General features: G+C 40.7%; 1 protein-coding gene across 2 annotated transcripts in view; it reads right to left on the bottom strand.

Moving 5' to 3' along the window:
- Positions 1 to 20,106, bottom strand: part of idua (alpha-L-iduronidase) — a 229,322-nt gene that overhangs the window by 102,001 nt on the left and 107,215 nt on the right. For both annotated transcript variants that reach the window (XM_073042871.1, XM_073042872.1), the window contains one exon: positions 10,467 to 10,669. In XM_073042871.1, the coding sequence (XP_072898972.1) occupies positions 10,467 to 10,669 (203 nt within the window). The remainder of the gene's footprint in view (positions 1 to 10,466; positions 10,670 to 20,106) is intronic.

Here is a 20,106-nt window from a genome sequence, read left to right as displayed (position 1 = left end):
ATACTTACTGGAATTCAGAAGATTGAGGGGGGATCTTATTGAAACGTATAAAATTCTAAAGGGATTGGACAGGCTAGATGCAGGAAGATTGTTTCCGATGTTGGGGAAGTCCAGAACGCGGGGTCACAGTTTAAGGATAAAGGGGAAGCCTTTTAGGACCGAGATGAGGAAAAACTTCTTCACACAGAGAGTGGTGAATCTGTGGAATTCTCTCCCACAGGAAACAGTTGAGGCCGGTTCATTGGCTATATTTAAGAGGAAGTTAGATATGGCCCTTGTGGTTAAAAGGATCGGGGGTATGGAGAGAAAGCAGGTACAGGGTTCTGAGTTGGATGATCAGCCATGATCATACTGAATGGTGGTGCAGGCTCAAAGGGCCGAATGGCCTACTCCTGCACCTATTTTCTATGTTTCTATGACCCTACACTTGCACGCCGATCAGTGAGCACCACTGCACATTGACACTATCACCCAGTGCTTGATCTAGCACCCAGCCTCTATGCCTGATTGATTCATGCAGTCAGCTAGACATTTCAACAACTCTGTCAGGCAGTGTATTCCATGTGCCTGCCACTGTATGGGTGAAGGAGAAACCTCTCTATATCTTCTCTAAATCTCTTTCCTCTGACCCTAAACCTGTGCCTTCTAGTTTTATATACCTCAGATATGGGGCAACTTGTCCTGCCTTCTACCCTTTCTATACCATTCATAATTTTATATACCTCAATCGTGACCCTCTTAACATCCTTTTTCCCAGGGAGAAAATATCTAGTTTCTCCACATAATACAACTGCTACCTTCAAAGATGTATGTATTTTTACCCGAAGTCCTCTGTCCTCAATTCTCCCCAGGGCCCTACCATTCAAGGTGCTTCAGGAAGCGCGAAGCGCAGAAACAAATATCACTGTGATGATTGTACGCTCTAGTATCAATTGTTTGGTGACAATAAAGTATTTGTATTTGTATCTCCATCCTCATTAGTACTCCCAAAATGGAAACCTCACCTTTGTCTGGATAGTGGCATAGCTAATCAGGGTGAGTATCACAGCTGATAAAAAGAAGAACATTTTGGAAGGATTGTCTGCAGAATCAGTGTTCATGGAAGTCCAAAACAGGAAGGGAGCAATCACTCTATTAGGAGTATTCTATACACTCCCTTCTCTCTCAATAGCAACAAAAACACTGAGGAGCTGATCTAGAGGCAGATTTTGGAAAAGTGCAAAATTAATAGGGGTATTATCATGGGGGACTTCAAATTCCCTAATATTGATCAGAACCTCCTTTGTGCAAGTGGTTTCAATTGGGTTGAATTTGTTAGGGATGTCGATGAAGGAATCATGACACAATATGTAGATAGACCGACTAGAGGAGAGGCCATAATGGGTCTGATACTAGGCAATAAACCTGGTCAGGTGACAGATTTCTCAGTGAGTGAACATTTCAAAGACAGTGAAATTTGCTTGGGAGCGTAAATTGGAAACAGATGTACTCAGGAAATATGGAGGTTGTTTAGGAGGAATTTGCATTGGGTTCTGGATAGGTTTGTCCCATTGAGACAGGGGAATGATTGTAGAGTGAGGGAACAATGGTTAACAAGAGATGTGATTGTTGAAGGCAAGATCAAACAGGGCTCCAAAGGGTTACAAAGTAGTCAATAAGAAGCTTAAGAATGAACTGAGGAGAGCTAGAAGGAAGCATGAGAAGGCCCCGGTGAGTAGGATTAAGGAATCCACAAGGGTAACTTTCACAGATGTGTAGAACAGGAACCCTCTTCGCCTTGCTACCATCATGAAGAAGTACAGAAGCCTGAAGACACACACTCAGCAATTTAGAAACAACTTCTTCCCATCTACCATCCGATTTTTAAATGGATGTTGAATCCATGAACACTACCTCACTATTCTTTTTAATTCTATTTTTGCACTACTTACTTAATTTGCTATACAAATATTAAAATGTTTATATGTTCTTACTGTAATTCAGTGTTTTTTCTATATTACCATGTATTGCATTGTACTGCAGCCACAAAGTTAACAAATTTCATGACATACGCCGATGATATTAAATCTGTTCCTGATGACCAGAGTTGAGGGTAGGACTGATCAGAAATAAGTGAGGGTAGAAACCTGTGCCTGGAGTTGGAGGAGGTAAGGAAGGTCTTTAAAGCATACCTTGCTTCAGTATTCATCAGCGAGAAGGACATTGATGAATGTGAGGACAGCATATAACAGGCTGATCTGCTGGAAGACGTCAACTTTAAGAAAGAGGATGTGCTGGAACTTTTGGTCTGTGAGCCTTCTGTCAGTGGTGGGCAAATTATTGGAGAGGATTCTTAGAAATAGGATTTCTATCAGTCTATGTATATAAGCAAATTTTAATTATTTATATATTGTGTTTATTTTAGTTGATTCGGAGTAACAATCACAAACAAGAGAAAATCTGCTGATGCTGGAAATCCAAGCAACACACATCAAGATCTGGGGATCTCCCAACCAGTCACCAACCTCATAGTTCCCACGCCCCACATCTCCTATTTCTACCTTCTACCCAATATCCACAAACCTGTAGACCCATTGTTTCAGCATGTTCCTGCCCCACTGAACTCATATCTGTATACCTCGACTCTGTTTTATGCTCCCTAGTTTAGTCCCTTCCTACCTACATCTGTGATATTCCTATGCTCTGGATCTTCTCACTGATTTCAAGTTACCTGGCTCCCATCATCTTATTTTCACTACAGATGTCCAGTCCTTGTACACCTCTATTCCCTGCCAGAATAGCCTCAAAGCTCTCCGCTTCCTTCTGGACACCAGACCCAACCAGTTCCCCTCCACTACCACTCTCCTCTGTGGAACTTATCCTTGCTCTTAATAATTTCTCCTTTGGCTCCTCCCATTTCCTTCAAACAAAAGGTGCAGACATGGATACTCACATGGGTCCCAGCTGTGCCTGCCTTTTTGTCAGCCATGTGGAAAGTCTATGTCCCAAGCCTACACTGGTGTCTGAACCCTACTTTTCCTACGCTACATCAATGACTGCATTGGTGCTGCTTCCTGCACCCATGCAGAGTTCATTGACATCATCAACTTTGCCTCCAATTTGCACCTTGCCCTCAAATTTACCTGGTCCATTTCCACCACCACCCTCCCCTTTCTCAATCTCTCTGTCTTTATCTCTGGAGACAGCTTATCTACTGATGTCTATTATAAACCCATGGACTCTCACAGCTACCTGGACTATACATCTTCCCACCCTATTACTTGTAAAAACGTCACCTCCTTCTCTCAATTCCTCCGTCTTCACCATAACTGCTCTCAGAATGAGGCTTTTCATTCCAGAATGAAGGAGGTGTTCTCCTTTTTCAAAGGAAGGGATTTCCCTTCCTTCACCCTCAATGCCGCGCTCAACCGCATCTCTGCTCTAACCCAGTCCTCCCGTCAGCCTACCAGGGATAGGGTTCCTCTTGTCCTCACCTACCACCCCACCAGCCTCTGTGTTCAGCACATAACTCTCTGCAACTTCCACCACCTCCAAGGGGATCCCACCACCCCCCCCCCCCCCATCAATTTCTGCTTTCTGCAGGGATTGCTCCCTAGGCAACTCCCTTGACAATTCATCCCTCCTCACTGATCTCCCTCCTGGCTCTTAGCCTTACAAGCAGAACAAGTGCTACACCTGCCCCTACACCACCTCCCTCACTACTATTCAGGGCCCTAAACACTCCTTCCAGGCGACGCGACAATTCACCTATGAGAGTTTTGGTATTGTATACTGTATCCGATGCTCTCTGTGTGGCCTCCTGTACATTGGTGATATCCAACATAGATTGGGAGACCACTTTGCCGAGCACCTACACTCCATCTGCCAGAAGACAAAAGGATCTCCCAGTGGCCGCCCATTTTAATTCCACGTCCCATTCCCATTCTGATATGTCTATCCATGGCCTCCTCTACTGTCGTGATGACGCCACACTCAGGTTGGAGGAGCAACACCTTATATTCCGTCTGGGTAGCCTCCAACTTGATGGCATGAACATCAATTTCTTGAACTTCCAGTGACGTCCCCCACCTCACCATTCTCCATCCCCGTTTCCCTCTCTCACCTTATCTCTTTGCCTGCCCATCATCTCCCTCTGGTGCTCCTCCCCTTTTCTTTCTTCCATGGCCTCTGTTCTCTCCTATTATATTCCCCCTTCTCTAGCCTTGTATTGCTTTTACCAATCAACTTCCCAGCTCTTTGCTTCACCCCCCCCCGCAGTTTCACATATCACCTTGTGCTTCTCCCTCTCCTCTCCCTACCTTTTAAACCTACTCCTCATCTTTTTTTCTCCAGTCCTGCTGAAGGGTCTCAGCCCAAAACATTGACTGTACTCTTTTCCATCGATACTGCCTGGCCTGCGGAGTAACAGTTATTTTGCTCTCCTTTACAACGGTGAACTGACAAATGACAATAAAGAATCTTGAATCTTGAACGTATGGCATTTGGAGAAGTATAATCATTATGGCTTTGTGAGAGGCTGATTGAATTCATTGAGGATTGATGAATGTGGTTTATATGGACATTAGTAAGTTCAAAATAAAATTTATTATCAGAGTATGTACATTTCACCATATACAATCCTGAGGTTTTTTTTTTGCAGGCATACCTAGCAAATCTATAAAACCGTCACTGTAAACAGGATCAATGGACAACAAACTGTGCAAATGCAGATATAAATAAACAGCAATAAACAACGAGCATGAAATAACAAGACAGAGTCTTTAAAGTGAGACCATCAGTTGTGGGAACACTAGAATTAGAATGAGTGTAGTCATCCTCTTTTGTTCAAGAGCCTGATGGTTGAGGGGTAGTACCTGTTCTTGAACCTGGTGGTGGGAGTCCTGAGGCCCTGTACCTTCTACCTGAGGGTAGCAGCGAGAAAAGAGCATGACCTAGGTGTGAGGATCCTTTATGATTGATGTTGCTTTTCTATGTAGATGTGCTCAATGGTTGGGAGGGTTTTAACTGTGATGTATTAGGCCAAATCCACCTTTTGTAGGATTTTCCCCTAAAAGGCATTGGTGGTCCCATACCAGGACATAATGCAGCCAGTCAGCACACCATACATCTATAGAAGTTTTCCAAGATTTTTGATGACATGTTGAATCTGCAGAGATGCCTGAGTAAGTAAAGCTGCTGTTGTGCTTTCTTTGCAATTATATTTATATGATTTCCAGGACAGGTCCTCCGAGATAGTGACACCCAGGAATTTAAAGTTGCTAGCCCTCTCCACTTCTAATCTTCCGATATAGACTAGTTAATGGACTTCTGGTTTCCCTCCCCTGAAGTCCATAATCAGTTCCTTGGTCTTGCTGACAATGAGTGAGAGGCTGTTGTTATGACTCCACTCAGCCAAATTTTCAAACCCTCTCCTGTATGCTGATTCATACCTTTGATTCAACCCACAACAGTGGTGTCATCAGCAAACTTGAATATGGCATTGGAGCTGTGCTTAGCCACACAGTCATAGGTGTAAAGCGAGTAGAGGGGGGGGGGGTAAGCACAGCCCTTTGGTGCACCTGTGCTGTTGGAAATCATGGATGAGATTTTGTTGCCAATCTGAATTGACTGGGAAATACAGTCTGTAAAATTACTGACAAGCAAGGAAATCCAGGATCCAATTGCACATGGAGGTATTGAGCCCAAGGTCTTGGAGCTTATTGATTAGTTTTGAGAGGATGAAGGTATTGAATGCTGAGCTGTGGTCGATAAAGAGCACCCTGATGTATGCATTTTGCTGTGCAGATGTTCCAGGATTGAGTGAAGAGCCAATAAGATGGCATCTGCTGTGAACCTATTGGTCCAGTAGGCAACTTGGAAAAGGTAAGTGACAAGAAGGAATCTGGTGGAGAGGAGAGTAGACCATGGGAGAAATGGGAGGAGGAGGAGGAACACCATTGGGAGGTGCTATGCAGGTAAAGAGAGGAAAAGAAGTAAGATGGGACCCAGAGTGGAAATGGAAGAAGAGAGAAAGGGAGGGAGAAAAATTACTGGAAGTTAGAGACATCGATGTTCATGCTACTTCAACCTGAGAGTGGCCTCATCATGGCAGAAGAGGAGGCCATGGACTGACATATAGGAATATAAATGGGGATTGGAATTAAAATCTTTTTGCAGATGGAGTGAAGGTGCTCAACAAAGTGGTCCCTAGTCTACATTGTGTCTCATCAATGTTGGGGAGGCTGCACCAGGAGCACTGGATACAACTACAACTTGTTTATTGGAACTTGCAGGTGAATTTCACTGCTTAATGTACAAGCAGCTTTAAGGTGGGCATAGCCACTTTTAATTCTTGTGAGCTGGGTTATGGATTTGTGTATTAATGAAAAACTCTGGAAGAGATATTGAGAAATAAATCAGAGTCAGGATCAGGTTTACTGTCATGATGTATGTTGTGAAATTTGTTCTTTTGCAGCAGTAGTATACAGCAAAACATAACAATTACTATAAGTTTCAAAAAGAAATAATGTTCAAAATGTAATGTGTAAAAAACAGTAATGTTCTTGGATTCATGGGCCATGTAGAAACGTATTCATATGGAAAATTAAAATAAAGAAAGCACGCTTCTGTTCTGCAAGGTTTCTGTCCTCCCTGAGGCCTTGAGACACCTGTATTGGGCGTGTGGGGGAGTGGGGCAACAGGTGGTGACAGTGGGGAAAGGGTATAGAAAAATGGTCATGTGTGAGATTTCTTTCTTTGCTGAATCAAACACTGAATTTTGAAACCTTTGGATTGCTATTGCACTCATTTTGCTTTTCGAAGCCTGACATTGGCTCTCCTTACTGGGCTTGGTTTTCAATTATTTTTTTCTGCAACGTTTGACCAAAGTACTTAAAGAATGGGAATACGAGTGATTTGTACAATTAAAATCTAGGCATCCTTGGCCGGATAAGTCTAAATCTATCTGGTTACTTGGGGTGTGCTTAATAATGAAGCCACAAGGCTTTTACATATCAGCAAGTGGTTAAACTAAAAACCAATTTAGTTAGGCTATCTGAACATTGAAGGGTAATCATTTCTGTCCAGTAATTTCAAGCTAAACCCAGAACCAGTCAGTTTAAAAAAACAATTTATTTTACCAATGCATTTCTAATGTTTACTGTACTTTGCAATGAATTCATCTGATTGATGAATAACAACCAGAACTCAAAATAGGGGTCATAGATTCCTGGCTTGACACAAATACATAGGGCAGCCTGCCAAACATCATGTTCTTAAGTTGGAAAGGATACTCTAATAGTGCTGTGATCAATTAAAGATATTAATAATTTAGCTTGTGTACAGAATGTTTAACAAACAGTAAAATTACAAATAACTGTAAAACTAATGAAGACAATAGAGAATTATACCAGGTGTTTGCACCAATGTACATTACTTATTACCCACAAATGCTAATAGATATTAAATTAAATATTTGAACCAAGCATATTAATGGAGAAAGATTTAAGCAAGTTTAAGACAGTTGACAATGCACAACCTTTTTGTGCCAGACTGGTACGTACGTATGCTTTGGGAAATACCCCCCATGCAGATCAAGCATTTAGCATAGCAAAGCTCTCAGACCGAGTCTACGGCAAATAGTGAGGGAACACATGTAGGGGAGATACTGTTTGCTGAACTATGTGATGCTGAGTATCAAATCTCCAAAAGACCCTCTGGAGGGTGACCACACCAGTGAGCATAAAGTCATCATTTCCAAGATCATCACTGACACATCTCCACTGGAGAATTTCCACTCACACTTCTCCATCCCACCCCTCATCCCAACCTTCTAAGTTTTCTCAAATGTCACACCCCTGAGATCTCCAAATGAAAATCTCTACATGGAACAATCTGTTGTTTCTATGTGGACATTTAATACAAATTGCTGTGACTGAGAAGTACTGCTTTAGCAGTTGCCAGTGTCAATTGAATAAACTAAAGTTAATTTAAGCTTTAAAATTCAAACTAAAGTCAGTTAAACTTCAGCAGCTGTGCAGCCTCACTGAACAACTATACGTAAATAGTTCAGCTATAGCATTGAATCAAGAGTAATATCTTATCCAAGGGTCAGAGATTTTGTGCTGATGAATGGCATTGATAAACTGACGTTGCTACATGGAGCAGTACTTTAAGAATGCTGAACTAAATAAATCAAGAGACTACCACATTGTCAGGTGATATAATGAAGATGGCAAGACATTGGAAAGATGATGCATTTTTGCATTCTACTTTCTAAACATTAGGTGCTTACTGGAAGTTGATGATGCCCACACCTTTGCACGTCAAAGTCTTTAAGACAGGATCAATGATGAAGGCTAACCATTGTTCTGAAATACTTAATCTTTCAGCTGTAGAATCATTTAAAAGAATTCATCCACTTGTACAAAATAAAAAGAACAGAAGTGTTCTTAAGTGTGCTCTAAGTAGAACCGAGGATGCATGCTTCCCTATCCATCTGATCATTTGAACTTTCCCCAATTTCTTATCATATTGCCTTCAGATTCCATTCATTTACAGTTGTTCATGCAATTATTGTGTATTTTTGACGCTTTAGGATCTGCTTTCTCTGATTGACATGAAGATGCAACTGGCAGTACTAGAAATGAATACTGTTAAGAAATTATACACATAGCTGCCTGCAAAGCACTCAATCTGACTAACTGGCAGTGGTAAAGTTACCTGACATTGATGTGCTGGATGTTCATTTAGAATGGTAATACAGTATAGTTTCTGATATCAACTTCGTAGAGATTAGTCATGGACCCAACTCGTTAATGCAATCATGAAGAAGGCACACCAGTGGCTCTACTTTGTTAGGAGTTTGAGGAGATTTAGTATGTCACCAAAGACTTTCAAATTTATATAGATGTCGAGTGGAGATAATTTTGACTGGATGCATCACAGCTTGTTATGCACAGTTTATACTCCAAAGCACAGGTTTCCAAGAGGCTGCAGAGGGCCGTAGACTCAGTCAGCTCCCTCCCTACCATCAATGACATCTCAAAAAGGCAGCATCCATTACTAGTGTCCCTCACCATTCAGGACATGTCCTTCTTTTGTTATTACCATAAAGGAGGAGGTATAGGAAGGTGGAGGACCCAAACACAATCATTCCAAAACAGCTTCTTCCCTTCCATCATCAGATTTCTGACCAGTTTGCGAACCAATGAACACTATTGAGTTATTCCTTTTTATTTGTACTTTATTTATTTTGGTAATTTTAGTAACTGTCTTTGTACAAACTGCCACAAAACAACATATTTCATGCCACCTCAGTCAGTGACAATAAATCTGTTTTTGAATGTAAATCAGTGCCTTTAGAGATTTGAGGGGTATAATGTTGGCACATGCAACTAGGAACAAGAAGAAACAACATTATACATGGTTGGGCAAAAGACATTTCTTTAGCCTGACCTTTAAGATTGGGCACTACATGACCATTTAGTGTGTGGAATGGTTAATGAGACAGTTGGATTGCACTACCTGTATGTATAATCTATATTTTCATTTATATTTATCATTATTATTGTTATGAGCAGAGAGACAACATCTGCCGGAAGTAAATTCCTTGTATGTGCATAGGTACTTGGCGATTAAAGTCTGATTCTGATTCTGATTCATGTGAAATTCTTAGAATCAGTTTCATTATCACTGACATGACATTAAATTTATTGCTTTATGGCAGCAGTACAGTGCAGGACATAAAAACTACAATGGATTGCAAAAATAAATGAATAGCACAAAAAACAAAGTAGCTTTCATGGGTTCATGGACCATTCAGAAATCCGATGGCAAAAGGGAAGAAGCTGCTCCTAAAGCTTTGAGAGTGGGTCTACAGTTGTGTGTACCTCCTCCTTGATGGTAGTAGTGAGAAGAGGACATATCCCAGATGGTGAGGGTCTTTAATGATGGACAATAGTTTATGGAATGCATGAGGTAGTCTTCATCATGGAGATAAAGTTCAAAAATATTTTAGATATAATTCCAGAGTGCAATTGTCAGTAGTGTAAAAGAAGATTTTAGTGGCATCAGACTGATAAGTTGCAGAACCATTCTGCACTGGCCAGCTGAGTGATTAGATAGAAGTCAGATTAGATAGCGGTTTCTACTTTTAATAGGCAGACTATATTTCCATAAGCAGAACTGCTTCCGCAACCATATTTCACTATGCGTATACTATGTACTTTGTCATCAAATCACATCACAATGATCGCACACAATCAAAAATACCCAATTAACGGTTAAAATAGTAAATCTAAAAGTCACAGTATTCAATAATTTCAATTTAAATTATTTGTTCCCGTTCTGTCATTGAAACTTCTAAGACCAAACAAGAGAATCAACTTTGTACAATCTTAATTAAAAACAATCTCAGCATTTTGTGTGTGAATCAATTTTTAGAGCAAGTTGTGAGCAACTTGAAGTTACATTCATGTCTTTCTTACCTTTTTGTGTAAAGCAATGAAATCCAGTCGTATTCCAATTTCTCCTGTAAAGAAGTTGGTTCCATTGTAGCAGTGGTTTAACAAGCCCCAACAAATTGGTGAGTGCGGGGGAGGATGGCATGATCCCCCAGGACCGCCGAATTTAAGCAGCCGGCTCGCATCTTTTAGACCTTCTGAACAGGCATCATAGTAGTTTTGGAATCCTAAAATCACACAAGTCATGAATATTACACATTTAATCAAGACTGCAATTTATCAAATCTAAGCCAGGTTTCAGCTGAGGAATCTTAGAAGTGAAGATTAGGAAAAGATCAGTAAGGGCAAACTTTACATACTTATTACCATTTTATAATCTATCTTGTCACAAAATGCGAGAGAATTATCTACAACATAATGCAGTCTTAACAAAATCAGTAAATAATAATGTCAGAGAATTTTCAATGGTTTTTACTTTGATTTGTTCTCATGTTTGCTTCTTTTTCCAAACGTATTTATTATTAATGTAAAGTGATTATATTTGGATTTTTGGTAACTTGATGACCTTTAGCTTGGGTATAAAAGCAGCAACATGCTAATAACCTTTAAGTACAATTTAATAACCAATGTTTAAAACATATGTTTCAATTCCTCATAGATGCCTTGTCAGGAAAATAATTCAACTGTGGAATTGGCTTTGGCTTAATCATTCACCTATTGCAATGCAATACACCAGCTGGTGGCCTAGAGGCATCAGCGCCGGACTTCGGAGCGAAGGCTCCAGAGTTCGAATCCAGCCGGCTCCAAAAAACTTGGAGAAGGATGGGCTCTGCCAGGTTTCAGATGCCCAAGACACGTATGATGAGCACCAAAAAGATCAGTGCAGAAAGCTTGACATGATAGTGCCCCGAGGACTCCACCAGGAGTTAAGGGCACTTAACATGGCAATGCAATACACTGTATAAAACAAGTTTCCTTATATTTTTTACTGATTAAGTGATAATTTTAAGCTGATGGCCACTTGTCATGAAAGACAAATCCACTCTATTAAAATATTTCATATATTTATTTTATTTGATTTTCTGTGTTTTAAGTCTCTCCTTGTATTTATAGAGAAATCATTTTGTAGCTCTGATGTATCTCCACATTTGCTATTTCCCTCATTACTAGGTTCACATTTACCTGCAGAGAGTGTGATAGCAAGGATTTCCTGGACGGATCTACCTTCAATATAACTGAGAAACCCCCGCATGGTGCAAAGTAGTCTGTAATCTGGCAAGGCCTACACAAACCCTGCCCACAGAAATGAAAATCAGAAACTTGATGCTTAGTGCGTTAGACAACATCTGTGGAAAGAGAAACATTTCATGTCTGAAACACCTCATCAGAACTGGAAAAGAGAGAAAATAAGTTAGTTTGCAGTAGCAGCGATACAAACTTGTTTTTCTCTTTCCCATTTCAGATGATGGATCTTGTCTTGTCTTGTCCATACTGCACCAACCACCGCCACTGGGCTATAAATGTACAGGAGCAGGAGCAGTGTGTGGGTAAGTGCCTTGCTCATGGACACACACGCCGCCTCGGCTGAGGCTGGAACTAACGACCTTCAGATCGCCAGCCCAAAGCCTTAACCACTTGGCCACACGATCTTGAATATGAAACATTAACTCTATTTCTTTTTCAGCAAATGCTGTCTGAGATGCTGAAATTTTCCAATGCCTTCTGTTTTCTTCCCCCCACAGATTTCCAACATCTGTAAGTTTTAAAAAGTTTTCAGTCGCAGAAATATTTTGTCAACTGGCTAAGTCACAGGCCTCATAGGCTGTCACAGATGTCAAATAGTATGTATGAATGGCTGTGAATGATTTTCACATTCACAAATAATTTATAAGTTATCCTCAGTATAAGCAAAATTAATCACAGTATTAAACATTATTGGAGACAGTTAAAAAATGTTAAAACACATGGTGAATATCTCTCAGGAAGCTCAGGATTTGAGCCTGCACAGGAGTTCTGAACTCCGAGGTTATTAATGAAAAACTTCCTGTTCAATGTTGAACTACTTGTATTTCTCAAGAACATCAGCCAGTATGATGAAAAACTATGTTGCAAGGTTCTCATAGTCTTAATGTCTTTTGTATAAGCTGATGGTTCTTCAAGGTTGTTATAGCCAGTAATGGTAATGGGGACAAGCTCCCACTACCTATTAAATGCTCCCAATGGCGCGCAACTCAAACAGCCTCTGACAACCAAGTCCAGCTCCTGGCCTTCATGTGTGGCTTAGTTTACAAGCCAAACAAAACCATTTGTACTGACAGAAGAAGGGGCAAAGGTGGGTTATCGGCACCTTAAAACTAGTCGCTTCAGGCAGATGGGACTTGTGAGCCGTGGTTGGCAGCTCATCTAGAAGGAAAACTCTGATCTGAAATTCTGCTGCCTTGTGACTATACCCATTCACGGGGAAGGCTTTGGGAGTAAACACCGAGGGAAAAATCCGGAGCTGGAGTCCCTAAAGCAGTCCTACATTGAATTCAATGCTGACTGGCAACTCTTGCGACGGCTGCTGTTCCTTTGGGTTCATCACATGTGTGGAGAGGGGGAGCTTTCTACATGGGCAAAAGCTTGCTCTCCAAATTGTACTGCCCAGGTCGGTGTACTAAGATAGCTAAGATGCAATATCCATGGTCAACTTTGATCGAAGGAGGCTTCAGGATCTGATACCATTGCTGTAAACCAACTGAAATCTAAACAAATGTACCTTAACATCTTTAGTCTTCTACTTTACATTCTACCTTCCATTCCACTGTCATGAATTAAATTCAGTCTTTTCTGAGCCTTTTTTCAATAGTTTTATCTAACTGCATTCGGAGCTTCAACAAATCATGTCTTTGAATTGTGTTCTCAGTTCTTCATCGTTTTCTCATTGGATGTAGGCATTCAGTTACAAGATGTACATAGTTGACAAGAAATTGCACAATTTATTCACCTCATTATCACCAGTGTACCTTTGATGCTACCTGTCTAAAATATTGTTTTTTTTTGTTTCAGCAGCAAATCTAAAGCATCTTATATTAATAACAAGATGAACCAGGGATAAACTAAAGGGGAAGGTTAAATTGAAGAGGGCAGACAAAAGTGCCAAATGAAATGGTCATGTGACATAATCTAGACCTAAGCTTGTAAGATTTCGGAGCAGAACTAGGCCACTCCCTAACTAAAGAAATTCCTCCTCATCTCCATTCTAAAAGAACCCCCCTCTATTCTGAGGCTGTGTCCTCTGATTTTAGACTCTCCCACCACAGGAAACAATCTCTCCACATCCACCCTATCAAGGCCCTCCACCATTCGATAGGTTTCAATGAGGTTGCCATCATTCTTCTGAATTCTAGTGAATACAGGCCCAGAGCCATCAAACACTTTTCATGTGACAAGCCATTCAATCCTGGAATCATTTTCATGAACCTCCTTTGAACCCTCTCCAGTTTCAGCACATCCTTTCTAAGATAAGGGGTCTAAAACTGCTCACAATACTCCCAAGTGAGGCCTCACCAGTGCTTTACAAAGTCTCAACAGTACACCTTTGCTTATATATTCTAGTCCTCTTGAATTGAATGCTGACATTGCATTTGCCTTCCTCACCACAAACTCCACCTGCAAGTTAACCTTTAGGGAATCCTGCACAAGGTCTTCCAAGTCCCCTTGCATCTCAGTTTTTTGTATTTTCTCTCCATTTAGAAAATAGTCAACCCTTTCAATTCTTCTACCAAAGTGCATGATCATACACCTCTTTGCTCATTCTCTTAATCTAAGTCCTTCTGTAGCCTCTCTACTTCCTCAAAACTACCTGTCCCTCCACCTATCTTTATATTGCCTGCAAACTTTGCAACAAAGCCATCAATTCCATCATCCAAATCATTGACATATAACATAATCATTCCTAACACAGATCTCTGAGGAACACCACTAGTCACTTGCAGCCAACCAGAAAAAGCTCCCTTTATTCCCACTCTTTGCCTCCTGCCAATCAGCCACTGCTTTATCCGTACTAGAATCTTCCTGCAATACCATGGGCTTGTAGCTTGTTAAGCAACCTCATGTGTGGCACCTTGTCAAAGGCCTTCTGAAAATTCAAGTACACAGCATCAACCAATTCTCCTTTATCAATCCCTTGAGGAAACTATGCTGACTTTAGCCAATTTTATCATGTGCCCCCAAGTACTTTGAGACCTTAATAATCGACTCCAACATCTTCCCAATCACTGAGGTCAGACTAACTGGCTTATAATTACCTTTCTTCTGCCTCTCTCCCTTCTTGAAGAGTGGAGTGACATTTGCAATTTTTCAGTCTTCCGGAACCATTCCAGAAACTAATGATTCTTGAAAGATCATTACTAACACCTCTATGATCTCTTCAGCCAATTCTTTCAGAACACTGGGGTGGACACTTTCTGGTGCAGATGACTTATCTACCTTCAGACCATTCAGATTCCCAGGAACCTTCTCTCTAAAAATGGTAACTTCACACACTTCATGACCCATGACAACTGGAGCTTTCACCACACTGCTAGTGTTTCCCACAGTGAAGACTGATGCAAAATACTTCTTCAGTTCGTCTGCCATTTCCTTGTCCCTCGTTACTACTTCTTCAGCATTGTGTTCCAGCGGTCCGATATCCACTCTCACCTTTCTTTTACATTTTATGTACTTGAAGAAACTTGGTATCACTGGCTATCTTATTTTTGTATTCCATCTTTACTTTCTTAATTACTTTTTAGTTGCTTTCTGTTGGTTTTTAAAAGCTTCCCAATTGTCTAACTTTGGACTAATTTTTGCTCTATTATTAGATCCTCCCTTTGGCTTTTATGTTGGATTTGACTTCTCGTTAGCCTTGATTGTGCCATTTTGCCTTTAGAATACTTCTTCCTCTTTGGGATTTACATATCCTGTGCCTTCCGAATTGCTTCCAGAAATCCCAGCCATTGATGTTCTGCCATCAATTCTGGCCAATTCCTCTCTCATGCCTCTGTAATGCCCTTTACTCCACTGTAATACTGATATATCTAACTAACAAATCACCTATCACCACAACGTGCCTTTTCTCCCCCACTTCCCTTCTGAGTCTCAGAGCCGGACTCAGTGCCAGAGACCTGACCACTGTGACTTTCCTGTTAGGTCAACCCTCCCCTCCCCCCCAAACAGTATGCAAAGTGATATACCTGTTGTTGGAGGGATGGCCACAGGGGTACTCTGCACTGGCTCCTTAACCCCTTTCCCCTTCTTGACTGTCACCCAGTTTCCTATGTCCTGTACCTTGGGTATAACTACCTCTCTATATGTCCTATCTATCACCCCTTCAACCTCCTGAGTGATCCCGAGTTTATTCAGTTCCAGCTCCAACTCCTTGATGTGGATTATTAGAAGCTGCAGCCGGATGCACTTCTCGCAGTTGTAGTTGTCAGGGAATTAAAAGTCAAATGTGAATTTTGCTTGACAGTAGAAAGTTAATTAAGTTGTTAGAGTTTATGGAAGTACCTGGTGTTATATGACCTAACTTGAAATGTATTTAAATATTTCATAATGCAATTTTTTTCTTCCAATGCAGGCAGAATATTGTATATGCTGGAAATATAAAATAAAGTAATTCGAGTCTCAGCTGATTGTTAATTGTGGAATGCTTCTCGGGTTGAGGATGTTTGTACTCCTTGTATTTTACAGGATTACTGCAAAACAACAGGAGGCTATGTACGTTGTGGATGAGACTTAAATTATTAAACCTAACAACTTCAGACCAGACAGCAACGAGACTGAAGCCAGAACAGTTAGAAATGTACTCACCAAATACTTTGACCCATAACTTACTGAATAAATACTCACTTTGCCCTGTTTTCTGTCCTTGCTTTTATGAAGGTGGTTTACTTATTTATGCAAGTACTTCTCTGACCATAGGTGTGTAACAGCGTAATATAACATTGTATGGAAATACAGGATAACACTGATGCAAACATGTTTTACACATTTAACAAGGTGTTTTATTAATGCAACAGAGTTTGTCAGTTTTTCAATGATCGTTGTCAGCCGGGTCATACAGTCCATTAACTCCCTGTCGGTTGCCTCCATATGCTCCAGTATTTGTGTTTTTTTTTTTACTTTTAAGTCCTCCTGCACAAGAGCCAACAGCTGCCTGTCGTTTAAGCTTTTCTAGTCTGTAACTGGGCAAACACGCACCATCTTCCACGGCGAGATTCGACACCAAACATGTCGCTAGTTTTCGGCAGATGTGTCCTACGCATGCGCATAAGGAGCAGATTCGCCGAAATATCCGTTTCAACGTGGAGAGATATTTTCAAAAACGCATAGTGTGGCCGCCTATCGTTTTTACGTGAAACCGGCGTTTTCAAAATTATCCGGTCTAGCGTGGATGTAGCCTAAGAATCTCAAACAGTTTTTCTTTCTATTTTTCTGCTGTTAACTTTCTCTCACAGATCATCCTCTACCAATTTCTCATTTATGTAGTAAAAGCATTATCCTTATCTTCAAGAACCTTTGTAATTCCACTTATTCCCCACCTGCCTCACCACCTATTTTCAACTCTCTGCAGCCTTTTATAGCCGGACAGATCTCTGCATGCCTGCACTTTAAATCTAACTTAGATCTACATAACCTCTGAAATGTGTTCCTTTCTACCTCTCTTTTAAGATGTTCCTTAAAACTGATCAAGACTTTGATTTTCTTTCCTAATATCTCTTGGTGGTTGAGTCAAATTTCACTTTGACCATGCTCCAATTGACTGTTTTGGGATCTTGTATTTTTGTAATTCAAATTTTTATTATTATTTATTCTTATTTTACAAAGCAGCACAGCATATCGTAGAGCAGATACAGTACAGCATATTTACACAGCCATCCCGTGACAGGAAAACATACAAAACTAAGGAACAGAAAGAAACTTCTAATTTAAGTCTAAATTAACATACAATCAAAATTGGTCCCATGCATCTTGTGCTTTCCCCTCACTGTTAATTCTTCCCAACGTGTTCATATGATGAAATCTTAACATTTCCTCAGTCCATTCCCTCACAGTGGGACATCTGGGTTTTTTCCAGTTTTGCAATATAATTCTTGCAGCTGTGATGAGACCCACCTTTAAAATAGTAAATTTGTCATTGTTTACATTAGGTATCATTGTCCTATCACCCAGGAGACAAAGCCGTGGGCACAAGGGCAGTGTAGGAACACTCCCAAATCATGTGAAAATATGTGCCCACCTCATTTTTACATTTCCAGCATAAATGATTATCAACAATCCCCATTTTGTAGAACAACACACACAAAATGCTGGTGGAACACAGCAGGCCAGGCAGCATCTATAAGGAGAAGTACTGTCGACGTTTCAGGCCGAGACCCTTCATCAGGACCTGCCAGCTTATCACTGAAATCCTCATCTTTTAACAGCATAATATTCATTCGCCACCTACCCCTCCTTCCCCTTTCAGTATTTAAATCAATTTGAATTTCAACTGGTGCGTGGTCTGATAATGCTATTGGGCCAATTTTACAGTCTATCACCTGTTCAACAATGGAGTTAGATATTAGAAAAAAATCTGTTCTACAGTAGGATTTATGTCGATGAGTGAAAAACGTATATTCTTTTCCAGATGGATTCACCAATTGCCGTATATCCACCAGACCGATATCCTCAATAAGTTGATGTAAGGCTGCCCTGTCCCTAGGTAAATGTGAAGTCTGAAATTTGCTTTTATCAATAACAGGGTCCATTACTTGGTTAAAGTCTCCTGCTAAAATTATTTTTCCTTCCTTGGCACCTAAAATTTCGTTCACCTTGTTAAGAAAGTCTGGGTCTTCCTTATTAGGTGCATATATGTTACAAAGTACCACCTTCATCCCATTAATAAGTGCATCTATACAAATTATCCTGCCTTCTTTAAATTCTCCAAGCAATACAAAATTAAGTTTTTTGTTAACTAAAATCATTGTCCCATTTTGTTTGCTATTAAATGATGAATAGAATACCTGGCCCACCCAATCTCTTCTAAATTTCAGTGCTTCAACATCTTTAAAATGTGTTTCCTGGACAAATGCAATATCAATTTGTTTACCTTTAAGGTATGATAAAATCTTTTTCCTCTTGATTGGGTTTCCACACCCATTAATGTTCCATGATATGAAATTAACCATTTTCATGTCCTAAACTTCATGCACACATGTTCAAAAATATACATTTTCCCGGATGACTGAGTCAGGAATGCAATAATTCCAAAAGAAATCCAAAGAAAAACCTGCTGTACTCTATCCCCATGCTCAATTATTACCAACAAACACTGCAAATGCTGCGCTTTCAAACAACAATTAAACAACCAACATAACCCAAAAACATAGCAATATATTCCTGCCAGATTAACTAACAAATAAAAACAAATAGGCAGGATAAACTCTACAAAGAAACAGAAAAGAAAAAGACACATGATATGGTCCGTGAATTACTGTGCCAGCTAGTAAGCCTAGCACTAAACAGAACGCTCTATCCAGCTCCCCACCCACCCTGTTGAATCTAAAAAGTTACCTCCACCTATTACTGTCTCTCAGTCAATGCCAGCGCTGCACTTTTCCTGAATGAATTTCTCTGTTTCTGCAGCAGTAGTAAACAACTTGTTCTTTCCTTTCCACGTGAAGCGTTGAACTGCTGGATAAGCGAGTGTATACCTCACGTTGACTCTTTGCAGCCGTAGTAAATGCCCTCCATTTTTCAGCCAATTCTCTGGACATATCTGGAAAGGAGACTTTGCATCCTCCCCACTCAACTCCTCTTTTTGTTTTGGCTGCTTGTAGCACTTTCTCTCTGGTCGAAGAGTGCAAGAATCGTATTAGCACCAGCCTGGGGGGGCGATCCTCGCCTGGCCTCAGAGCCGGGACCCGGTGCGCCCTCTCAATCTCAAACTCTGCGTTCAGTTTGATGCCAAATTCCTTGGACACGATTCTTTGCACACATTTAATCAGACTGCCCGTTTCCACACCCTCCTTTAGACTGACCAGCCTGATGTTGTTGCGTCTGCTCCCGTTCTCAAGCTCCTCGACACTGTTCCACAGCAGGTCCAAGCGTTTATTATTCTGCTCGCTGGCACCCACCAGTTGCACAGTGGTGTCCTCCACACTGGAGAGGCGACCCTCGGCTTCTGTCAGCCTCTCTTGAATGGCATTGATGGAGTTCTTCAACTCCGTTGTTGTTTCCTTAATCGTAGATATATCGGTAGCCACCATGAGTAGAGTGGAACTCATACGACTAACCTCAGCTAGTAAATTCTCCATGTTGGAGCCTTGGTCCATCTGTGTCATTAGTGTGCCTTGAGCTTCGGATTGTGAGCCCTGTCTTGTAGCCACGTGGCTCGCTGTAGCACTCTTCGAAGGTCTTGGCATTGTACTGAATTATCTCACAAAGTTGTTATTTTTTAGTGAAAAAAACAGTTTTTAACTGTGGAACAGCTGTATCCGAATAAGGCAGGATAAATACACTCTAATTAATAGAATTTTATGGTGGGTTGTTGGAGCTCCACTAACGTGCAGCCATCTTGCCCGGCACCCCAGGGATCTTGTATTAGAGGTGCTATGTAAATAGATGTTTTATATTGTTGTGAATTAAATTGTAACAG

Source organism: Hemitrygon akajei, chromosome 4, assembly GCF_048418815.1.
Source record: "Hemitrygon akajei chromosome 4, sHemAka1.3, whole genome shotgun sequence".
Lineage (NCBI taxonomy): Eukaryota > Metazoa > Chordata > Chondrichthyes > Myliobatiformes > Dasyatidae > Hemitrygon > Hemitrygon akajei.
The sequence above is the reverse complement of the archived record's forward strand: the minus strand, read 5'-3'. Positions and strand labels throughout refer to the sequence as shown.